Genomic DNA, 24,088 nt, shown 5'->3' with positions numbered 1-24,088 from the left:
GTGGAGGGAGGGAAAAGAGCTTTTGTTGAAACACAAATTTCTTTTGCGAGGCTGATTTGAGCAGTTACAGTTCTGGGCCTGTGTTAGTGAGGTGGATGTGGGTATAAATACCAGCCAAGCTGTCCTCTCACTATAGATATTCTCTTTTTTGTTTAACTGGCTCAGGCGTGGTCTCTGCTGAACCCCTCTGTCTTTTCTGACCTGAGGACCATGATCAGTGCCATGCTGTCCTTCCAGCTCCCATCTCATCCTTTCAGCCACTTGCAGCACCCAGATTTTGTGTCACAGCCCCCCCTTTTTGCACTGGCAAAGGAGACCAGTGGCAGCACGGCCTGGGGGGAGGTGATGCTGGATATAGCAATTATCCCTCAAACATTCCCATTCCTCAGATATCTGCATAGTACTGCTGCTGTGCAGCAGAGTCTGTGCCCACTCTCAGAGGTCATGCATATTTTGCAGTGTAGTTATTTGGCTATCAAAGGTATTGCTGACGTTTTGAATAAGGACTGGAATTTGCTATATATAATTAACAGTAGGGGGTGGTGCTCTTTTGGATAATGAGATCTTTAGATCTGGAGGTTGAAAGAGAGTGGAAAAGGGATGCACGTATGATCTTTCATATAAAGTAGTCTGGTGATAATGCCCAGCTCATGCTCCCTGGACTGGCCCTTTGATGTTCAGACCATGCATCAGACGTGAAAGGAATGACTGACAGTCCTGGGACAACACATGGTGTCTAATGAGCTCACTGTGGCTCATCACTCCCAGTTCTGACATTTCAATCTGAGCCCCTCAGCTTCTGGGGGTTGGACTCACCCTTTAGTTTGCCCACAAAGCTCTGTGTCTTTGAAAACTGACCCTCTCCAAGACACATCCAGAAGTCAGAGTTCTTCCCATGTATCACAAACATCTCAGAATGGTGTCTGTGGTCATAACTATACCCTGTGTCTTTGCACTGCTGATTCCCACCTTACTCCGGGGTTTGGTTTGCAAGACCAGTGTCTGTCTCCTCTGCATTCACACCCCACACACATTCACTGTGTGTGGCAGAGGCAAAGGAATTAGGCTTTGCCTGAGCAGCCACAGTAACTCCAGTTACTGAGTTCCCTGTCAGAGCTCAGGGATTTCCTGTCACACTCAGCAGTGTGCATCCTCGAGCTGCTGTGCATGGCATCTGCTGCAAATACACTGGGTGGAGCTGAGCAGATGGGCTGAACTCTGTTCTTGGAAAGGACTTCCCCTCCTTACCATGGGACCCTGCCAGACATTGCTGTGCATGGGAGCCAGTTCAGTCTATTCCAGGCAATAACTGTAGGACTGTGCTCACAGGTGCTACTGGCCATGAGTCCTTGCAAGAATGCTCTCAACACCCTCATGACTTCTACCAAAACAATGGCTCAGCCAGGTTTCTGTGAACAGCACAACATGCTGCTGCTGGCTCACTGCATGTGCTGCAATTTAAGAACTTAAGAATTTTTAATATGAGATAAGAACTGTTATGTTATTCCCTTGAAGTCACAATAGACTGTGACTGAACCTTCCTAAAACCTCATATTAATGGGGGAGGGACAGAGTTTCTCAGCAAATGCCAAATACCATTCCCAAACTTTGGATCCCCTGTTGTTTGGAGGTTTAGGATTTAGGGATTACCTGTCTTTAAAAGGCAAAATGGTATTTGCTCAATGGCCTAAGAACTATAGATGAAAATAAGTCCTAGATTTAGTCATCATTTTAGTGGCTGTGTACATCAACAGGTCTACTCAAAGAAATTACTCCATTTAGTATGTGGTATTTTAATATTTGATTAGATTTAGTTTTTGAATAATGGCTTTTTCAACAGATGTGATGTGTCACTTTTCTGGGCTTTTAGAAGGGAATAGTGAGTCTCATGACCTTTCCCTTCCCAAGAGCTGCTCAGCCACTAAACTCTGATGACGCATGGTGCAAATAATTGTTTCAGCTAGGCTGGGTATTCCAAGCATGGCATTTCATATCCAGTTCACTTTTCAATGGTTTATTTGTAATTTAAACCACAGTTAAAGTTATCCAGCATTTGGCCACTAGGTCAGTAACAGGTGACCCTTGCCAATAGCACAGTTTGCTTTGAAGGCCAGTATAAGTAGAAAACTGAGAATAAATTGGTAGGTTAAGAGGTTGTCTGTGAGAACGAATGCCCATCCTCTGTCCAAACGTCAGTTTCCAGACTGCGGTGCTGTCACCTGGCTGACCTTCTTCTCTGTCCCCCTGCTGCCCATGGCCTAAAGTAAAAGCACCTCTCTGTAGTCAGAGCTGAGTCTGAAAAAGAATTAAACTCTCAAAAATATCCTTTCAGAAAAAAAGAAAGGCTTCTTAAAAAACAAGTCCTCACGCTTTTGCCTTTGTTGCGGCCCACGGTGCGATAGCAACGCCAACCAGCAACCCAGGACAGTTTGTACTTCTGCTCTCAGGTCCAATCCGGCCTGGTTAGTCCTGTCCTTGCTGCAATCCTGATCTCAAGTTGTTTCTTGGGAGTCTTTCCCCCACAACAGCAGCAGCAGCCCTTCGTTCCCTGCTTGTCGCGGCGCTGGGTCCCTTGGGTCCCTAGGAGTTGCACTCCTCGCAGTGGCAGGAGAGGATGTAGCGGTAGGTGGCCGTGAGGCGCATGCCCCCCGAGCACCTCAGCCTCATGGCCTTCAGCTTGGAGGTCTGGGGGCGGCAGCAGTGGCAGGTGGAGCGGAAGGGCTGCTTGAGCACCGCGCTGAAGGAAACCATGGGCTCCGAGCGCGACGTCTGGCTGCAGCGCCCTTCGCAGCGAGCCAGCAGCACCATCTGCCAAGGGAAGGAAAGAACAGCAGTTAGGAAATGTGTCCCCAGCAAACAGCAGTCTCATTCCAGCCTGGGGTTGGGTGTTTTGTTGCTGCAGCCCAGCCCCACACCGTGCTTTCCCCCTGAGCTGTGTCTGAGAGAGCGGAGGAGATAATGTGGGCAGGAAGAAAAGCCTCCCCTGAAATCCCTGGCACTGACACCAACAAGGGCTGCAGGACCTGGACTGACCTTAGAGCTCCAAATGATCACAGCCAGCCCTGCTTTTCAGACACTGTGACTGCAACTGCAGCTTGCTGAGTCCAGATCTGTGGCAGTCAAGCCCTTAAATCATCAGCCAGGCTGATTCTTTGGTTGGGTGTGTGGGCCTGATGTTTCTGGGTCTGAGAGATTTTAGCTTGCTAGTAGCTGGTAACTTTTTCTCAAGGAAGATTTTCTCAAGAAAGCTTCTTCTCAAAACAATCTTGGCAAACAACTATCCTTTCTCGAAACAATCTTTATCCAGGTGGTGTTTTGCTGTTTCTCTAGTTTAACCAATGGGGTTAGAGAGGTGTTGTTCCTATTTACCAATCATGCTAAGTCTGTATCAGAACGCCTTAAAAAAGGTAGTAAGAATTAGACAATAAAAGCCTTTTTCCTTTGCTCTTTACCTTCTGAAATATTTGGAGTCTTTCATCTTTCTTTCATGTCCTACAGCAACACAGATCCATGGCAGTCAAGCCCTTAAATCATCAGCCAGTCTGATTCTTTGGTTGGGTATTCACCAGTGCTTTGGGTATAATCACCATTGATCAGTTCTCACATCTCAAGCTTACATATATGAACACATAAAGTAGAAATATAAAGAAGATGCTCAGTTTATTGCTTTAAAGAAGTATGTTTCTAGCTTACTCCTTTGACAAAGAGTAGCATTGAACATTTATTTTCAATTATATGTGTAGCTATTTATCATTGCATCAGTTGTGTATAAAATGTGTCTATCAGTCTATATAAAATGTGCTGCATAGCATAACACAGTGAAAATGTAAAAGAAGTTCAACTGGTTGCCAAACATGAGGATTCCCTAGTGAGATTTTCAAAAAACAGTGTGGCTCCAGGTTTCTTATTCTGAGTTCAACTGTGAGCTGTGACCAGAACAAGGTTACTTGCACAACAGGAGGCACTAAGGAAGGAAAGTCCATGAGCAGTCACCTACTCCCCAACAATCTCTTGAGCAGAGGAGATACAGCATTAAGCAGTATATAAATCTTGGAAAGGGCCCTCTAAAGCTCAGCAAATGATGTGTTAGAAACAGCTGTTACCACCTTGATAACGGGTGTTGTACAAGTCTGAACAGACTCCTATACTTTCCTGGGGACGGAAATACTAAATCCACATCAGCTAATTTTGCTTAACCAATATAAACTTCAATATCAGCTTATTATGTCATTTAAAGTAGGCAGTAAAACTGTTGTAAGTCTTTCCTATAACCAAAGGAGAACATTACATTTTAACCATGCTACACAGAGCTCATGGGGTTTTTTCCAGAAAATCTGAATGAATAACTATAAATGTGGCTGCAAATATTTTACAGTGTTAAACATTTTTGATCTTCTTTCATTATACATGCTCAACTGGCTGCAAATCTCAAAGTTATGCAAGCAGGTGTAGCAAATGTTTAATTTTCTCTTTAGTCAGAGTTGTAAGGAAAGATGAGATAAAAGAGAGAGAATATTCCTGAAATCAAGTAGGAAATACTAGCACTGTGTCCATGGGAAAAGTTCTGATCCTCCATTGTACAGTGCTTAAAAATTACTCTTCCAAGACTACTTGCATGCTAAATGCTTGCTTGAAAATGTAATAATTTACATTTGTGTAAATTATTACACATAAGTGTATTATTACACATAAGTGTAACAACTACACTTCCAGTCAACAGAGGTGACAAAGAAGATGTCTTCATGAGCTGGTGATCTGTGCTTGGTACCATCTTGCTCCTTAGTTTGAGATGGGCTTTCATTGCTTTCTAACAAATTTGTCATCCTTTAAGACTTGTAGCATAAATTGATAGTCTCCTTCCTGTGGTACTGCATATTCATACATAAATTAACTTCAGCTGTTTGTACTAATATGGTGGGAAGAAAATTTCAGTGTATTGTTGAGTCACACCTATCAACTACACCAAGCTCCTTAACAGCAGAGTCTTTAGTGTATAGAGAACATAAAAGGGACAATCACTGCAGTGCTGTCACCCCATTACTCACAGATAAAGATCCACTTTTTTTCCCCCTTGGTAAACAAACCTCACTTCCCAGGCAGGCAGCTGGTGGAGGTATCTAATTAGATACCAGCTGTGCCAGTATCGAATCCTGCCTGTATTGCAAAGGAAAGGAGCAGACTGGGACATTTAACCCAGTAATTTCCTTCCCATCTTGAAGGCTCTTGTTAGGTCCCTTGCTTTGACCAGTTCACCAGACTGTGCCCTCTCTGTCACAGGCTGTTCCCAAATGTTCGGCTGAATCACAGAATTAACCAGGTTGAAACAGACCTTGGAGATCATCAATAAATTTTGGGGGTGAAGAGCAATCCAACAGCACCTGACAACAGTTTGAAGGCTTCAAAGACAACAGAGTGGAACTCTCCTCAGGAGTGGTGCAGGGGGATGTACAGCAGCCAGAAACTGCTTTTTGGGAGGTCCAGAGTATCCCTGGAGTCCCTTCCAAGCAATTTCTATGATTTCAGCCCAAATGTGATGGCCCACACAGCTGGCTTCCTAATGCAAACCCAGACAATATTTGGTTAATGTAATGTGCTATTGTAGTTATAATTTATAATTCGCAATTTATATTTTCTTGTTTACAATTTATATTTTATAATTTCTAAGCCTTGTCTATAGACACTTGTTTTAATCTGTAGAGGCTCTAATTTTAACCTGCAATTTTGCTGGCTACTTATTTTTTCATAAGATTAAGATCAGTATTTATATAATGTAGAATCACACAGTGTTGGTTTTATGCCTTGTTTTTGGATGACAGTGTAAACTCTTACCAATGGCACAAACCCAAGGTTATCAAGTTGAACTTTCAGGCTAAAAAATATATATATCAATTTTTCCATTTTCATACCTCTCTAGCCTTCTGGACTACTTAAAGTCCTAACCAAAATTTACCTTCCTCTTCATAAATCCAGAACAGCACCAGTGGATTTTGGCAGATGTGCAAATGAGCTGGAAATAGCATGTGTTTGGAAATCTCTGCTTTACCTTTTAATCAATTGCACCGGCTGCTTATTGCTTCATGTACTGTAGTGCAATAGAGATTATCACCTAAATAATAAGTAATGCTATGATGGCATAGCACAATGATACACTGGGTGTGTATATATAGTAAAAACATGTGAGTATTTTATAACCTGACACCTCTTGACTCCCCTTGGCCCCTGCACATGTGAGTTTGTGCATGTCAACTTGCAAGGCTGGGTCCAGAAGCACAATGTCCTACAAGAAGGGAACCACATGGGTCTATGAGCAGCTAGGGAAGAATATCATTATCATTATCATTATCGTTATCATTATTGCTATCGTTATCATTATTATTTAAAGTCAATGGTCTCATAGGTACAAAAGAGAGCAGCCTGAATCTGAGGCAATATTTGACTCTGATCATTTGAGCTGTGTTCTGGAAATCCAGGAGCTGTGAACTGGTTTGTTACTAATGGTGTTTGTAGTCCTCTTTTCTGCACCTTCAGCAACAAGCTGAAGCCTGAAAGCAGATGGGCTGAGATGCCTGAGAACAGATTTTCACACAGTTCCCTTGGCCTGGCTGCAAGCAGGCATTACTGAAAATCTCCTGAGCTACCTCAGGAGTAAATGTCTTCAAACATCTGCTAAATCTTTCTTCATCTGCTCAGTGTCTCCCTGGGGTGGATTCTTTAGTGAGAGGCTGTCAGTGGTAGCACACTTCTGGCACATCTGGACGAAGCACTTGTGACAGCCAAAACTGGAATTTAGGAGGCTCTGGGAGCAGTGAGGGAACCCAGCACATTGATGGAGACCAGTAGGGTCTCCATGACAGAGGTCAGGGTAAATCCTGTACAGTCAGGAAATGTAATACCTCATGAGTTGATACAAACATTTCCTTGAGGACAAAGGAAAGCACTGCTTTTCTGAAACAAATGGCCTTCCTCCATCCCTCTTTTGTGTCTCTTTTGTATGTTTTGTTACTATAATAGACTTTGCTTCCGAAGGATTTGGAAAACTATTTTCATCGCCTGCCTGAAGACCAAAAGGGATTTTAATGATTAAATTATATTGGCTGGATGTTTAACAAAACTGCTTCCCATGTGGGTACAATTGGCAGCCTCCACAGAGGACCACAGTGGACATAATCCTTTTTCAACCAGGACAGACAGCAAACATAACATGCCTTGCAATTTCTGAAGCCACTTTTAACTTCTGCAATTCTGCACTGCACCAAAAGGGAAAACACATGGAGTGAGAAAGGATATCTCAGTGAAACCAGCCTATCACCCCAAAAAAGGGCAAAGTCTTTGCTTGGCACTGTAAGTCCAAGCTTCCACAATGGAAACTTGGTGGAAACAAGAGGTACCATAATTCCCACAGCTACTCCCACAGAACTTTTCTTTTTTTGTCTTGGTTACATTTTATAACTATATATGTATAAATAGACGTTGCATCTAGTTTTAATTAGCATGTCTAATATTCCTCTGTGTTTATATGGTACTAGATCCAGAACAGAAGCTGTATGTCTACCAGAATGATTCAGATACCCAAGGCATTCAAACAAAAACAAACAAACAAAACCAAAACCAATCAACCAACCAACCAACAAAAAAAAAAAAAAAAAAAAAAAAAAAAAAAAAAAAAAAAAAAAAGAGCTTGAATTAACAGAGTTTTCCAGGAAATTATTTCACTTTGTATGAAAACTGTTTTCATTTTCCACTTCATAAGAAAGTCCATACAATTCACAGTATTGTTATAGAAGTGTTCATGAAACTGTTGTGGAATTTGGGAAGCCAAAATATGTGATAATATTTTCAGACATTAAGGGCTTGATTTGAAAAGAAGCACTGAGTTTTGCAGACACAAATGCCAATGTTTATGTCAATAACCTTTTTTCCTCAAAGGTCAGTTTTGAAATTATATGGTTTTCATTACAATGCATTCTGTGTTCTCACTTCCATCAGCCCCGCTCCTAAAGACCTGATTGCTTTTTTGCTTTTCTCTGTCATTGAGGATGCTAAAAAAAGTGAATTGTCAATGGGTCCTTTTCCTTCCTTCCTTCCTTCCTTCCTTCCTTCCTTCCTTCCTTCCTTCCTTCCTTCCTTCCTTCCTTCCTTCCTTCCTTCCTTCCTCTTCTTAGGTCTAACAGGTGATCACAGAAGTGCAGAGAGGGGAGGACTGGTGGCACACAGATACCTGCAAATGAAAACCACCCACACCACCCACACACTTACACTTTGTCACTTTTGTCTCTTGCTGAAGTCAACTGCAATAAAATCAATATTGCACAAAGGGATGCACCTCTGCAGTTCTCTGTGTTAATGGCACACATCTCCCAGATGGCAGGAGTTCTAGTCTAGCCTAAAAGCAAATCAAAGAACCTCTCCCAAATCTCAAGTAATGCATTATTTTACTGTTTGGATTCAGAAGAAGTAGGGCAAAAGTCTCTGGGTTCTCACTGCTATGAATTAGACATGGTTATGCAAAACCAGGCAGAGAGCACTGCTGAGAGAACAGTGTAAGGCAGCCCAGAGCAGAGCAGGCTCCCTGTGCCCAGTTTTGAGCCTGTCAGCTCCTCTCTGCTGAGCAGGCACAGGATGAGCCTGGCTGCAGACGCTTGGCCAGGGCAGCAGCTGTCCTGGTGCTCAGAGCACCCAGCAGATCTATTTTCTGTGGACGCTTCTCTCTATGCTTTATTTTAGTTTTTGTGATCTGCAGCTACCTGTGGCATTCCATCACCCCTGCACTGATTATGGGAAACAAGGAGCTCCTCCAGCACACGAAGGCATCTGGGGGTGTCTGCAGCCAGCACTGTGTCCATCTCAACTCTGGATCCCCTCTCCTTGTAAATTCTCCCAGGATCCCTGTGCTGGGGCTTGCCACAAGGCAGGCACCCCTCCTGTAATAAACTCTGTCACACACTGCCTGCCATCCCTCTCTTACCCAACACAGGGCTGGCAAAAGCACTGGAGCTGGCACTCGTTCCCTTTCCTTAATTCTGGGATGTGAGTGCCTGAGGCAAAGCCCCTTCCCATGGGGCAGAGGAATGGCCCAGTCATCTGAATGTACAGACTGTGTTAACTAGACAGAACAAATTAGGACAAGACAAAAGGGACCAGCAAGGATTTTCCCATTGTTTCACCAATTATTTTTCTCCACACAATGAAATAAATGGCTGTAGGCTACAGGCACAGGCTGCTAAACCATTTTCACACAAAACTTTTCAGACTTGAAATCCCAGATGAAAGTTGATCTTGTATTTCTGTTTGCTCTTATGCCCTAAAGTTACCATGCAAGTGTCATGATGATGTTTTCTGCATGAAAACAAAGCCTTTGAACAGGGGGTGGAGAAAACAAGCAATGTTCTTCACAATTATTTTTAATTGCCATTTTACACTTTGGTTCTTTATCTCAGTACTTCACCTGCAGTAGCTATGAACTTGCTCCAGATTAAACATTCACTTGAAGGATGGGGTGGCTGGGGTGATCTAAACTTCCAAACTAGCCCATCTCCTTGGGACCATCAACTGAGATCCCAAATGTGCACCTTTGAATCTCGTAATTTACTGTGTGTGAGCTTTACCATCACCGTAAATTTCTCCTTTTGAAAAGGTGAAAAGCAAGTCGAGAGTGTTTATCTCCAGCCCCAGTTCTTATGTACACACGAGATGTCTTCACATCTGCATCCTACCTCTGCTGCTGGATTCTGGCAGAGAAGGAATTAAGGCAGAGAAAACCACCCAGAATGGCTCATTTTAACAACTCTTCCCTGGCAGCATCCTGCTGTGAGGAGGTGAGGAGAGGCCTTACCTTGGAGCTGCACTTGTAGAGAGGGTGGCTGATGGAGTCCACGTAGTGGTGCCTCATGCAGCGGCTGGGGTCGGAGTCCATCAGGAAGGAGCCGTCGGATTTACTGTCCGTGTCCCCCATCATCACCAGCAGCGAGAGCATGGAAATCGAAGCCGCGAGTACATGATTTCCCATTGTCGAGGAATTGCTCGCTGGTAACAGCAGAGGGAGGTAGAGCATCAGAAACCCTCCAAATTCTGGAAGCCAGTTCCTTTCCAGGATTGTGAAAAGTCTGGTTTAAGTGTCTGAGCTGTCATTCTTCTTCTCAAGTTGGAGTCTGATGAGATTTTAATCCATCAAAGAATCTCCTGCGCAGGGGGAATAAAAACAACATAAATCACAATCCTGAGCAAAAAGACCTCCGGAGAAAATAGACATAAATAATATTAAGGGACTCAGGACTTTGCTAGGCAAAATACGTGCTCAGAATGAGCAAAATTCACACAGTAGGTGGGGAATATGGACTTAAGGAAGGAGATGACAAGGCCTTGTTACTTTTTAGCATTGTTCTATCATTTCAGAAAGAACCTTTTGACTTTTAACATGACAAGTGCTGCATGCAATGCCATTCTTTCCCACTTGGTGACGACCCTATTGTGTTCCCCTCAAAACTGGCGATTAGTAATTCATCAGAAGTTTCTGCAGATCAAGAAGACTCTGTATCCACTCAAAGTGTCCAAGAGGGGCAAAGTTCGGCCGCCTTCTGCATTACAGGTGGGAATGTCTGGCCCAGGCAGCTCATGGAAAGGCAGCAGGCAGGCTGAGCTGTGGCTCTGGAGGTTGCCTGGCTGGTGTGCTGCAGGGACCAGGGACACCCCCAGGGTGAAGGTCTGAGCCAAGGCATGAGCAAAGTGCTCCCCCAGCAAATTGCTGAGCCCTGACCTGCACTGCATGAGGAACTTCCCAGGCCGCTGGCTGAACTGTCCTGCCCTCTGAGCACCAAACCCCCCTGCACACACATGGACAGGTTTTGCTTGCTTACTTGTCAGGCAGCACTTGCTCGGTGCCAGTCTCTTCCCAGGTAATTAGAGAGCACCACCTGAAAAATATATTTATTATTCCATAATATCCAAGTATTATCCCAGCTATCAGTTGAGAGAGAAATATGTTCAGGTTGAGACATATGGCTATCTACCCAGGCATATGGATTTCTGGTTCATGTTGGAGATCAGGATATTCACCAGGAAACAGGTACAGGACAGCCCCTGAAATGCTGCCCAGAGTTTTGTGCCAGCAGGGAAAGGAGAATATCTCCATCAGCTGCTTCTTCACAGTCCCTTGATCCTTCTCACAAAGCCCTTAGTCCCAACTGGGAGATTAATTTCACTTTTACTACAAACAGATATAACTTGAAAGAGCTGTGAATTATCCATCTAAACACAGCCCGATGAAGGATGGTCAAAGGATACTCATCAGTACAATTAAAAGTGTAAAGACCTTCTGAAGAAACTTAAGATAAAACAGTTCCCTACTCACAAAGAACTTCTCCAGCAGAGCCTCTTGAGTATTTAAAAAGCTGATCTGTGCCTTTATTGCCTTATGCAAGCCTCTTTCAAAACTGTTTTCTGGTTTGCTGGCAGTCCTCTAAACCGGCTGATACTCATCTCCCAAACAGCCTCCCCACCAGAGTGCTTGATGATTTGTATATTGCTTTGCAGCCTCCTCCAGCACTTCTGCGAGAGGAGTGTCTAGCAGTGACAAACACTTCCAGAGTTCATCCAAGCTGGGATGGAGCTGATGTGACATCCAAAGTCTCATGCTGGGAAGAAATGTTATTAGGGATGCTCTGTGGGCTAGAGAGACAAAGATGCTCAGTGTATTAGACATTTTTGCTGTTGTTGTTTCAGGCTATTATCCATGTGCTTAAGTAGGAAAGGAAAAAACTATGTGACTGTGGATTTAAATGACAATATCTTTTTTTTTTTTTTTTCCCAGAGTCTGACATATGACCTAGTATCTTTTCCTCAGCAAATGGGGCATTAAAAACATACTATAGCTTTGCAGTATAAAGAACTTAAATAAACAACATTAAACACTTAGGAACTCAGATACATTTATGCACAGCCTCATTCATGTCAATAAATATCCCTCCAAACATTTCAGCAGCACAGGAGAGAAATCTCTTGGTCATGGGAGCTGGGACAGATTCCCTCCCTGAACTGTGCTACTCCAGTTCGTGCAGAGGATGCCCAAGGATTAGCTAACAGGAGGAGGGATGCACTATTTTTTTCCTCCATGTATAACCTTTTACCTACATTCCTATTCTTTTTTTTATAAAGAGGCTGACCAAAACATGCTGCTTGGCAAGGTCTCCCTCCAACATAGTTAATCATTATTACACACCCAGTAATTCCCTCTCTGTCCAAATAAATTTACTTGATATTAGACCGTCTCATTTAATGTGATATTACACCCAGGGATCCCCATTTCCCATTCTCTCTGTCCCATTGTTAATTCTGTGCCTCTATATCTTTCCATGGGTTTGATCAGTATGATTTAATACAGTGAGAGAAATCTGAAGTCCTGGCTCAGTTTTCAAAGGCTTATCTCCCTAGTTTTCTTCAGGAAATAATTGGATGACACAGAGTCTGCCCCATGAAAACACTCTGAGAAAGACACAGGGAAAAGTGTGAGAAAAGGAACATGGCTGTATCTTCTTCAGGATAAGCACAGTACAAAAAGTATTAACACTTCCACAACCTTTAAAATTGCCCTGATACTTCACTAACAAAGAAATGCAGCAGGTTTTGACTACAATACTTGAAAAGAAGTAAAAAATATCACATATTTCTAAGAAAAAAGATAGAAAACCATTGTAAATGTGATCCATCTCTTGTGAAGTAAGTGGTTACAGTTGTTAATAGATATGCTGGTAAAACGTGTAGGTGTCTCTCCTGGCATCCCTCTGGGAAGCATGCACATACATTTTTCAAGCACATATTAAATATATAACATATATGGAAGAAAAAAGTCATAGAGGGACATTTAAACACATGGAAATTGGGGTGTAGATTTTTTTTATCTTGTAAAAAAAAGTCAAAATATTTTCACTTAGGTACATCACCATGATGAGATATGTTGGCACGATATTTTCCATTTCCAGCTGATATTGTGCAATTGCATTTCACTTGAGCTTAGAATTATTAATTTATTTTTTTAAGTTAAAAATTGCATTCCTTTTGAAATGCTGTCTGAAGTTATAAAATCCTAGATAGCACATGCTATCAGCATTGGCATAAGTAGTTTCCAGTCTATACTTCTGTCCAAAAAACAGAAGCAAGTACAATCATGTGGTCATAAATCGTCATTACAATGACATTTTGTTTCATTTGGAAAATACACTTCTTTATTAAAATCAACAATTTCACAGAGAAACATTTTTCTTCTATTTCAGCAGTTTTTTTCCTCACTTTCTTTTCATGCAAAAACTGTGGTAGATTGCTCATCTGTCAAGCTAACAAAAAGGAAGACTACACCCTCCCTCTTTACAGCATCCTGTAAAGAAAAAGATACAAACATGACTTCATATCCTCAGGCTGAAAATTTGATAGGGAAATATGTGGCCTAACAGTGGATGAAAATCACTACTTCAGGGTTTTTTTTCAGAATTTACTGAGATATGGGAAGTACATTTTGTTATCAATGGCTTAGTTTCCTTTCCATTTAACTAGTTTTCAGGATTTCAGGATAGAGACATAACATAATAAAGCTTGTCACAGCCATTACCTAAAAACTGCTACAGCTGTTAACCTAAAAACTTTAGAGGAAAATAGAACACATCCCAAAGAAAAACCATATTAACATACAGTCTAAGACTGTATTACACGTGGATATAGGCACAAAGTTAGGGTTATTTTTCCAACTCCACGTTCTTATTAACTGCTTTCTCAATAATAAAGATTTCTTATTATAGATTTAATATCATTTAGAGAATGGTGAAGGCTGAGGTTTCATTTTGCTTTAAGGACAGAAGAACATTCCATCATCTGGAATTATTTAGCCAGTCACTTTGTGAGAACGTAAACAGAAATTCCCTTTTTGCTATGTATCTTGGAAAAAATAAAGAGCTGAGCAATTCTCCAAAGGTCTATTGGATCTGCACAGCTTTTACCCTGGGAGGTAGGAAGGGAGCAGTGGAAAAGCTCTTCTGTGGTGTACTTCTAGTTAGTTGTTCCCTGAGTCCCCCCATATTAGGCATGCAAGTATGTTCAGCTTGGCCTTCATTTGCTGGGCATTTTCTATGTTTGAGGCTCCTGCTCGAAGATGAGGGCACCATTTAAGTCACTCGATGCTTTTTGTGTTTTGGAGGCTGCCAAAATCCCCTTGAAGCAGCAGTGTGTGTGTGTATATAACTTAAGCCTGGCCTTGCATGCTGTGCATATTTAGTAAACACAATTACTTGGATCCTACAATGTGGTTCCCTCAATCTGAATTTGTTATGTAAACAGAAGAGTTGCAAGAATACTCAGTTTCTCCAAACTCTAGACCTAAAAAAGTGTCACTAACCATGTATGTGCGTGTGTGTCAGTTCACTGGTGGTGTTCTGACAAGAAAGAGGCCACAAAGTTCTTCATGAGTTGAAAATTAATTTCTCAAGAACTTTATCAAATTTAGAAAAGTTTTGATTTTCCAGGAAGGTAAGGACTTGGGGGCTCCACTTTCCAAGATGTGGGTTGGAGTGGGAACAACTGTGATGGGCAAATTACACAGTCAGGCTCCACAAGGGTTTGTTCTGCAGGGTCAAATTTTCCACTGCCATGACAAAAGCAGCACAGTCTGTTCCCAAAGATCCTTCAGCACCTACAGCACCCAGGTGGCTTCCAGCCCATGCAGCCATCCACACCATCCCCTGGGAACAGCTTGGAAAGCACTGGGAGCTGTGGGACTGAATTGCACCAATGACAACCTGCGCCATTCCAGCGAACAGTTCATGGAGAGGGAGAGGCAACCCCATATGACTCTGCCTTCTGTAGAACCACCTCAGAGTCTTTGTCAGTTCCAGTGAATCTTTTAGCTCTGTAAATAAATGCAATCATCTTTTTATCTAGCGATTTTACCATGGCCATTTCTGTGCCAGCAGTAAAGGAGCTGGCCTCCTGTGTATGCTACCAAAAATCCTCACTTCACTGAGCAGCTGCCTGTCAAAACACCTGATAGAGCCACTGAGTGGCCACGTGGCAGCTGGGCAGCAGCAGGAGAACACAGGCAACCCCAGTTGTCTGAGAAATGCCACCACACGACTTTCAAACAGGTTTCTTCCCATCCTGAGGCAAGACAAATACCAAGACAAGTATTTTGAGTGAGACCCTTACAGGTCTAAATAAGTGAATGTTCCCCCAAGGTCTTGTTGTGTTTAGGAGGGTTTGCTCGACTGACATCCAGATGTACTGGAGCTTGTCCCCTTCCATGCCAAGGGGAAAGTCTTCATCCATGGTCCAGGAGCTCCATCCAGCCATTACACAGCAGGGCAGTGTGTGCCTGCATGAAGGGTACATGAACAACAAATACTCCTGGCCAGACCTGGCAGCAGCTGGTGAGGAGGAGAGGGGAAGGAAAAAGGCAGTAAGAAAGAAAAGAGGCTCAAAAGAAGGAAATTTAAGCCTCTTCATCTGATTGTCCATGGTAGAGAAGTCCATCTTCTGGTCCTACTAAGGCTGTGCTGAGAGAAACTCCCAGAAACAATTTTTTACTGTGAGACATCCTTAAGTCTTTTAATATTTCAAGAGATGAACACCTGTGACTGTAAGCAGACTGAAAAAGAAAAAAAAAAATAGGAAGACTGTGGCATGTGAAGCATAAGAAGCAACATAGCAATTGCAGCAAACATAATGAAGGCACCCTGGGAGCCTCAGCACACCTGGGATGACCATACCTGGAACTGATTCCTGGGGGCTCGTTTAAGGCCCCAAAAGTGTTCCCGCCGTGGGGACCCAGTGCATGAGGTGGAACAAATCCAGCTGAATGGCACTTGAGCTGTCTGAACTTCCCTCTGCTTTTGAAGTTCCCAAGAATATTTCCAGCCCTTCAGGTAGTAGGAGAGGGGGAGTAGGAGGTGCCTTCCTGCTCGGTGGTTGGAATAACAAACTCCAGTGGGTACTGCGGGCTGGCGCCCGGCCAGCAGACAGGCACAAGCCAGCATGGAGAAAAGGGTTTAATACACTCACAAAGAATAACTGCTGAGGGACAAAAGAGTGCTTGTATTTTTATTCTTTCCTTTTCCTGCTTCCAGGAAGCTTTAAATAGATTGATTAGGGGCATGCATGGGATATCTCTCTAATGAGGGAGTAGAGGCTTTTAATGGTGAGGTGATGCCAGCTTTGGATTCCTTCTTTATTCTTGTGTCTCGCTGAATATCACAGTAGTCATGGTCTCGAGTCACAGACAGCAGAGGAATACAATTTTCCACTTGGTCATCCATCCAGAGGTTTCTGGATGGGATTACTCCTTGGTGAAGCACCAGGTGCAGAGCTGAGCAGTCTAGGGCTGCCCATCCCTCTCAGGAGGCAAACCAGCAAGGGTGGCTGCTGGCTACAGTGCAAGTGTTCCCAGCCAAGCATTAGCTATAGGATTTGCTTCAGTAATTACCTCTACTTCAGTCTTATGACCCAACATGAGGCAAAATTACTCTTGGCCAAATTACAAGTTGCTGAGAGGTCTAGGGCATTCGGGCATGTGTCCTCTACCTGTTGGAGTGTGTTAGAAGCAGGTGGGCAGTTTTTGTTCTGTGTCTTTTGCATGTTTTCCAGCGAACTCAAAGGCCTGTAGTTATCAATAGATGCAGGAGTAGGAATGGGTCTTTTTATTCTTTAACACTAAGCAAACACATCCCTGCCACTGGGACCAGTAGAGAGTGTTATGCATGCCAAAGACAGCACATGATTGAAGGGGATGTTCCCTCTCTTCTGACCCCAGGGGCAAAATCCTTTCCTCTTTTACACACAGGCAACATTCAGACCACCATGCATATACCTCATCCTCTGATAATTAGGGAACCTAAATATTTGGCTCATGGTAACAATTCTCTGTCTTCTAACAAGGGGAGCAGCGCTGCCCTAGGTCCCACTCCCTTTGAGCCGTGCTGCTATGACAGCAATGTGATTGTCACTGCCGTGGTATGCTTAACCTTTGCCAAACCAGAGCTGAGGCATTAACTCAGATCCTCAACCCACATGTCTTAAAGGGCAACATAACCTGTGCTGCCTCGGCCCGACACAGTCTGCAGCTCAGTAATAACAAGCACGAAAATGTGACAAGCGTGAGCCGTAAAAATGATTGATGCAACGAGAAAAATAACAAAGAGAAGCTGAAAAATAGCAAGGAGGAGGAGGAATTCCTGGGACCAGTGTCTCCATGGCACCAGCAGCCCCCTTCTCTCATGCCAGAAGAGAGGCTACACTTGCCTGTAGTAGAAAGGATCTCCATGCTACACAATGAAATTCCAGCAAACAGGACAAGGACTGATGGTGTCTGGAAGTGGTAGTGCCACTGCTACCCACATAATAGTTTGAATTAGATTATGTGAGAAAAGGAGGAATATATAGACTACCAGCTGCTCAAAGGCTTATTACAACCTTGCTTTTATTGTTCTGCTAAGTTAGAGGTGGGGCATCAGAGGGATTCCTAACATACCACTACTGAGAAATTTTAATATGTTCCACACTGACACATATAAAAAGGAAATAGCAGCTGATCACAGACAGCAGAGACTGCAATATCTCTTCATATGCATGCACAGAAGTGGGGTGGCCCAAATAGGGTGCTCTTGGCTCAGACACCTGAGCTAACTTGACCCAACTAAACTTTTCTCCTGCCTTTGACTTGAGTTTCAGCAAAAGGACTCTCAAGTGTGAAGTCAGGCAGCAGAAGAAAAGGTGATCTGCACATGGCTATTCACCCCATCCTGAGATACCAGGACATGGAGAAGGGCAGGGGAGCTGAGAGGCAGAACACTTAACACTGATGAAAAGAAACACGTGTTTACACAACCGACAATGATCCGGGGGAACAAGATATCACAGAGGGCAAAAGTTTAGCTGGGCTCAGTGAAGGGACCTGTTGTGTATGGGGGGGTTACAGTCTTAGGGGCTTCATTTCTGAAGAGGTTTTGGCAGGGTTATAAACCCTCAGGACTCTGAGAGTTCAGTGGATGGCATTAAAGAAAAATCCTTTGCCCCAGCAAGTTACCCCGTAGCTGCTGCCACAGGGTCTTTGTGTCTTTCTTTGATGTGGCCACTTCCAGAGGTGGATTGCTCAAATAACAGGGGGCTACAGTCTCATGTAGCAAAACCTTTCTAAAACTCAAAGGCACGAGTCTCTCCTCATACCCAGAAGGAGTATGAGGAAGAGAAGTTTGCAATACTTACAATGCAACTATCAAAAATTTATAATTGTAATTACAACAGTGATTGAGAGGTGGGGAGGGGGAAAGAGAGGATTTTGTTTTCTTTCAGTTAAACAAATAATCCGCCAGACAAGTTGCAAAAATGAATGTCTCAGTGGTTTCATGCAAGTTTTGCCATAGATAGTCAATTCTCTCCAAGTTCCAAGGACAACTTTGAACACTTCCTAGTGCATCTGAGAGCAGACGAGCCAGAAAGGGAACAAAGTCAGCCTCAGGAGAAATGGGGAATGAAGCCAACCATGGGAGGACTCCCTGTCAAACGAGTCTCAGCAGGCATCAGTGTGAGCTGCCAAGGAGGTGGCTTGCTTTCCTCCCACCTGGGCAAGAAAGACTTCAGTCCTGGCCGGGCAAGACAGACTTCAGTCCTGGCCAGGCAAGAAGGCAAGAACATGCAGATGCTACAAGAAGCCTCAGTGGTGCATGAAGGATGGCTCCAGTGGGGCAGGTGGCTTTTGTGGAAATCGGCCATGCCTAAGGAGCTACCTGGGGCACTGCTACTGCAAACTGTACCCAAGGATGTCCATAACAAATACCCTGCTCTGCAAAGACCAGTCGTCAGCACACATCAATCTGATCCAAACCAGGCACTGCACAAACCCAGGAAACCTACATGGGACACCTTCAGGTAGAGAAATGAGCCTGTAACTAATCATCAGCAGCCCCTAATTATATCCTGTCCCTAAATCAAATTGCATTTTACTTTGTAAGCTTGAAATGCCTATTCCTTCCACATTTGTTTTTAACTGGAAAGTCTTAAAGCATTGTTTTATAATACAAAATAAGATTTCATTAGCACTAAGAGCATATCAGTGTATGTATAAGTCACCCTGGGAATCCCTGACTCAAGCTGGTAAGTAGTTACTCACCAAATAGTTCTATTAAGGTCCAGGAAATTATTCATATGTATAACCACTTACAAATATGAGTCCCACAGCAAGAGCAAAAGTGAGCATTATTAGGAATTCAAAAGAAAGGGGAAAATAATAATAGGTACAGGTCCTAAAATGTAGATATCCTTATATTTTATTATTTTGAGGAGGGACAAATAACAGCACATTGACTATTACAGCCACACTTATTGCCACATCAGGCAGCTGGGTTGCTTCTATTAGAAAATAGCTTTGCAATAAAGTACTGATTTAAAGTGAGGTTGTCCCTACTGTTAGTTTTAAATAATCATTTGCCTTCAAGTGAGTTTGTCCTATTACTGGTTTCAAAAAACCTTTTACCAGTCCTTTTTCAACAGGAGGAATTCCTTCCTCTCTGCCATGGTTATAAAGCTTTAGGAACTGTAAGTAACATGTAGCATATAGGAAATATATTTTTCATCTCTAAAGAGTTGCAGGAATGTTGAGGAGTTACTTGCCATGCCACCTCTCCCAGACAGAAACAACTAAGATGTGTTATGGGGAGGCTATGAGAAAAATTTCAATGAACTTGCAAGGTAGGATAAGAAATCTGCCTGGCAGTCCCACAAGAGTCAGTGCACACACACACACACACACACACACACACACACATCTTGCAAATCCAGATTTGTCACAAGAAAATCACCCCACCCCATCACACACAGTGTGTGACACTGCAGCAGTAGCTAACCCAGTCCTGAGATTGGTCTCCTTTGTTACTCTGTTCTTTGCTGCTGGACCCATTCACTTGCACTTTTCCAGGATGAATTCACTCACCTGGATCCCGGCAGGGCTCCGGGGCTCTCCTGCTCAGCCGCGCTCTCCCGGGGCAGCAGTTACACTACACTGACACTGGGTCACTGTGCTCACGGCAGAGAAATCCTCCCTTCGTCCCAGAGAAACAGAGAACAGTCGTGCTGGTGCCTCTGGCGCTGACACACAGGGAAATGATCTGCCGGGAACGGAGCAGAGCCTCCCTCTCTCCTTCAGCGGGCGGTCTGGGGTCGCGCAGCATCCTCCGGTGTCAGCTCCGGGCGGCAGATATACCCCGGGCACCACCGCAAAGGGCTTTCCTCACAGCTCCCAGCCAATTACAGAGTGCCTGTTAAACCTGTCCTAATCCACGGCCAGCGCTGTCCGGTCCATTGGAAAGCCTTGCGGAAGTTTGGATAAATAATAACGTGCGAATTGCGGGCGCTCCCGCGAAGCGAGAGGCGCAAAGCTGGAAATAAATATTGCCTGTTGTTTGAAATTAAGCTGAGCGCTCCAGCAGATGACTGGCAAGAGAACAGCGGGCGTGAGTAGGGATAAAATAAACAGCCCGAGTTTAAAGCAGCAGGCTTGCACGTGTCTGTAGAGCCCTATTGCAGTGGGACAAAGAGAGTGATACCAGCGCTCTCTCGGTGGATTCAGGGCAGGGTCCAGCATGTCCATTCACTTCAAAGACACACAGCTATGACCAGCACAGAGCTGCAGGCTGGAGCCCAGCGTGCTCACAAGAATAGGTGTTTAAACCCAAGTTTCTCAGGAGCACCCTGGGCTACCCATTTGAGTGCCTGCAGGCAGCCTTCAGACAGGAGATAAGGACACAAGGATAAGGAGACACAGGGACTAGAGCTGTGTTGATTCCATTTAAACACAGTTTAATTTAAAAAGCGATACAAGGACAACACGTCTTTGTCAGATAAAGAGATTAAGCACTCAGTTTAAGTCCATGTAATACTCAAAATCTGTAGGAATCTCTTATTTGCATGCTTACCTTTGGAAAATGCAGCCCTCCTTCCTTCCCTCGAACTCTTCAGAGAGCTAAAAGAGGTCCTGTTGCTTCCAAATGCCTTTGTTCTTCTGTCCCTCCATCACATGGCTTGCCTTTTATATTTGCAACACACAAAAGTTAGGGCTGTTGTTTAAGAGAGAGAGGGAGAGAGAGGGAGAGAGGGGGAATGTCAAATGGAAAAGTGCCATTGCAGTCATATATCAATCAGGGCAGCAGCAGCAGCAGCAGCCCTCTGGCAAATGGGAATTCCACAGAAATGTGAAGCTCTTGTTATCTGAGAAATCACAAAACAGCACCAGCCAAGCTTCCCTCTGCAGGGACTTCTTATTATTGGCAAGGCAGGAAATAGAAGGAAATGTAGGCGCTGTTTTAATTGCTGTTATTGTTTCAGATCTGGAGATAAGGACACTGTGGCATGTGTAAACCAGTGGAATATAAATCCTGAATCAAATTCCTTCCTATACAAATGCACCATGTGCAAGATAAAGCAAACCACTGAGAAGAAAGGTAATGGAGCTAAGTGAAGAGTCTGACAGTAATGATTGAGAGAATTTGATAACTCCTTGCACTTGGAAAATATCCATAGAAAAACTACCTGCTCCCTGGATTACTCATTAATCCCTCTTGTTTTCTGACCAGTCTTTCTTAGGCTTTTTAACTGTGATTGATCTCAGATATCCTTAATTCAAGCTGTGCTGCTTCACTACAATTGGTCAACTAAATCATCTGACATTCCCTGGCTCTCCAGTTGGGTAGGCAGGCAAGCATTTTCTGTATAAATGCTTGTCTGCAAATCTGCAATTCCCCTACTTCAGGCAACCTGCCCTGAAATTCTGAAGTTTCTGCTAAATAAACTCAGAGAAGAAAACATTGTCTTTCTACTTTACACACCTTTCTCTGAAGAATGCCAACTTTGAAAGAAGATATCCTTAAAATATTTTATAAAATATTATGGGTGTATGAAAAAAAAAAAAAAAAAAAAAAAAAAAAAAAAAAAAAAAAAAAAAAAAAAAAAAAAAAAAAAAAAAAGCCCTGAGAGGCTGAAGACAGGCTCCATCCACTGGAAAACCCCACTTACAACAAGCACATCACAGCTCTGGATGCACCAAACCCTCTTCTCTGCAGAGGAGGGTGTTTCACTTCTCTGTGGAGTGCCCTCTAGTCATCCTGCAGGATTATGGGAAGCACAGACCTAAGCTGGTTAATTAAAAAACAAGCAACATAGCTGGCCATTCACAAGCTGGATCTGTTCAGAGGCACTGGCCAGCAGATGGACAGGGCTCTGTGTCGATTGTGTTCGAACTCTAAAGGAAAGTTGGTATTTGATGGATGATGTTATTAGCTAAATGTCTTATGTGATATAAGATCAAAGAACAGATGGGAATTGTGCCTTAAAAATAGAATAATCTAAAAGGGGAATGGCTTTTAGATGAGTAAGCATCATGGAAACAATAAAGGAGACTTTCTTTGGCTTGCTTTACTGCACAGCCAGGTTTGACTGGTGGGATAAACAAACAACTTAGGACCGAAATTCTTAAGATGTGAGTTTTGCTGCATATTTTTCCCTTCATATTCAGAGTTTACATTGTTTTGCCTCTTGAGTCAACCTTGTGTTTCTCTCTCTGACCAAATGTGTCCCAGTTCTCTGTTTCCATGCAGATGCCACTGAGGTCACCCAGGGTGGATGGTGGCAAAGCTCATCAGCACCTTCACCTGGCTGTAACCACAGACTGGGACTGCTGCTCTGTCACAGCACTCACCTTAAACACAGAGACTACACACAGCAACCTTTTTTAATTTCCCTCCTTTAAAATGAAGACTATTGGCCCTGTAGTCATTGTACTGCTGTGTTGTCTGTCTTTTTCCACTGATAAGGAAGTTATTTAAATACTCTGGTTATTTTCACTAAGAACCTCCCCACATGCAAGACAAAGTAGTTTCTAGATTAAATCCTCCAGGAAACAGTGGATATCCTACTCATGGTCCTCACTGAAAATGGTGATTTAGGGGTTTTTTACTGGCACCACTTAGGCCTCATATCATTGTGTCATCTGCAGGTGACAATATCTGTATTCTTTGGTTCTTTGTTGGGTGATAAACATACTTATTAATAATTCCTCAAACAGTTGTATTTTTGAGATGTAGTGCTCAGCAGTTTGCTACCACAACATATATTCTTAGTACAGGAAAAATCAGCAAAAGTGGCTTTCAAATTTTTTTATCTTCAGCTTCCAGACTCTGTTTGGGAGCCAGTGGAAGTTAATCAGCAATTAATTGGCCGCACAGCCTGGTGACTTATAAACTGACACTCTCATTTGTGGCCTTCTGAATGAACTTGCACATGATCACAAGCACAAAAGTAGAAACATCTAATGTAACCTCTCCCCAACTCAAGAACCCCGTGAGCCATAACTTTTTCATAGCTGTTCATAAATCTTTAGCCTCTCTCGAATGCTGCCACTTAATCCCACCCATAAAACCAGACATTTTGAAGAAACAAATAAAAGCATAAAGAACAGGAGCTCAGAGCTCAGTTTTCAAAGACCACTAGACATCTGAGATGACCCCAGATATAAGATAATATTTCCAGAAGATTTAAGGTATTCTGCTCCCATCAGTTCTGATCTGAGTTCCCTTCAAAAGAGGCTTATCTCACTTAGAAGTATTGGCCTGAAAACTAAATTTAGGCTCTTCCAGAAACAAATGTAGAGTTTGCATTCCAAATTACTTGCAGTACAGGCCCAATTCAGATTGACATCAATAGCAGCTTTTCTCTCTGTGAACAACCATACATATTTTGCTGACGCAGTTGAACTAAATATGTGTGTATATATATATATATATAATTATTTATTTATTTTTAATAGAGACTCAGGTGAGATAAATCCCTTCCTTGTAATCTCAGGATATAATTTTGAAGAGATGGAGATCCACTACTTCATGGAGTTCTACCAACCTCCCTAGTTCAGTCCCCATAAAATATATTGGAGAACTGCACTCTATTCTTTATTCCACCATCACCATATAACCTACAAGACTCATGTTTGTCCTCAGAAAAGCATTGGACTCCCATTAGCTGCAGTTCAGTGGGACCTAAATGTTTGCCCTGTTGGCATCATCGAGCCCCATGT

The 24,088-nt window shown here is 43.1% G+C and overlaps 1 protein-coding gene across 5 annotated transcripts; it reads right to left on the bottom strand.

Moving 5' to 3' along the window:
- Window positions 1-1,673: 1,673 nt before the first annotated feature.
- NDP (norrin cystine knot growth factor NDP) lies at window positions 1,674-21,242 on the bottom strand. 5 transcript variants are annotated; one of them, XM_083855952.1, is made up of 6 exons: window positions 20,940-21,242; window positions 19,958-20,402; window positions 11,348-15,622; window positions 10,854-10,910; window positions 9,833-10,179; window positions 1,674-2,808 (listed from the first exon to the last, which is right to left on the bottom strand). In XM_083855952.1, exons 5-6 carry the CDS (start codon window positions 10,049-10,051, stop codon window positions 2,581-2,583), a joined length of 447 nt encoding a protein of 148 aa, XP_083712078.1. In that variant the 5' UTR covers window positions 10,052-10,179; window positions 10,854-10,910; window positions 11,348-15,622; window positions 19,958-20,402; window positions 20,940-21,242; the 3' UTR covers window positions 1,674-2,580. The 5 variants fall into 5 exon arrangements, with proteins under 5 accessions (XP_083712078.1, XP_083712079.1, XP_083712077.1 ...); XM_083855953.1 differs by having other exon boundaries at window positions 11,348-11,664; XM_083855951.1 differs by lacking the exon at window positions 11,348-15,622.
- Window positions 21,243-24,088: the final 2,846 nt, after the last annotated feature.

The sequence above is a fragment of the Zosterops lateralis genome, assembly GCF_965231275.1.
Source record: "Zosterops lateralis genome assembly, chromosome: 2".
NCBI lineage: Eukaryota > Metazoa > Chordata > Aves > Passeriformes > Zosteropidae > Zosterops > Zosterops lateralis.
This window is presented reverse-complemented; position numbering and strand designations above follow the sequence as displayed.

Coding starts and splice junctions, on each gene's coding strand:
- NDP (XM_083855952.1), bottom strand. CDS start 10,051: ATGCTCTACCTCCCTCTGCTGTTACCAGCGAGCAATTCCTCGACAATG. Junction 2,809..9,832: donor TCTACAAGTGCAGCTCCAAG/GTAAGGCCTCTC, acceptor TTCCCTTGGCAG/ATGGTGCTGCTGGCTCGCTG.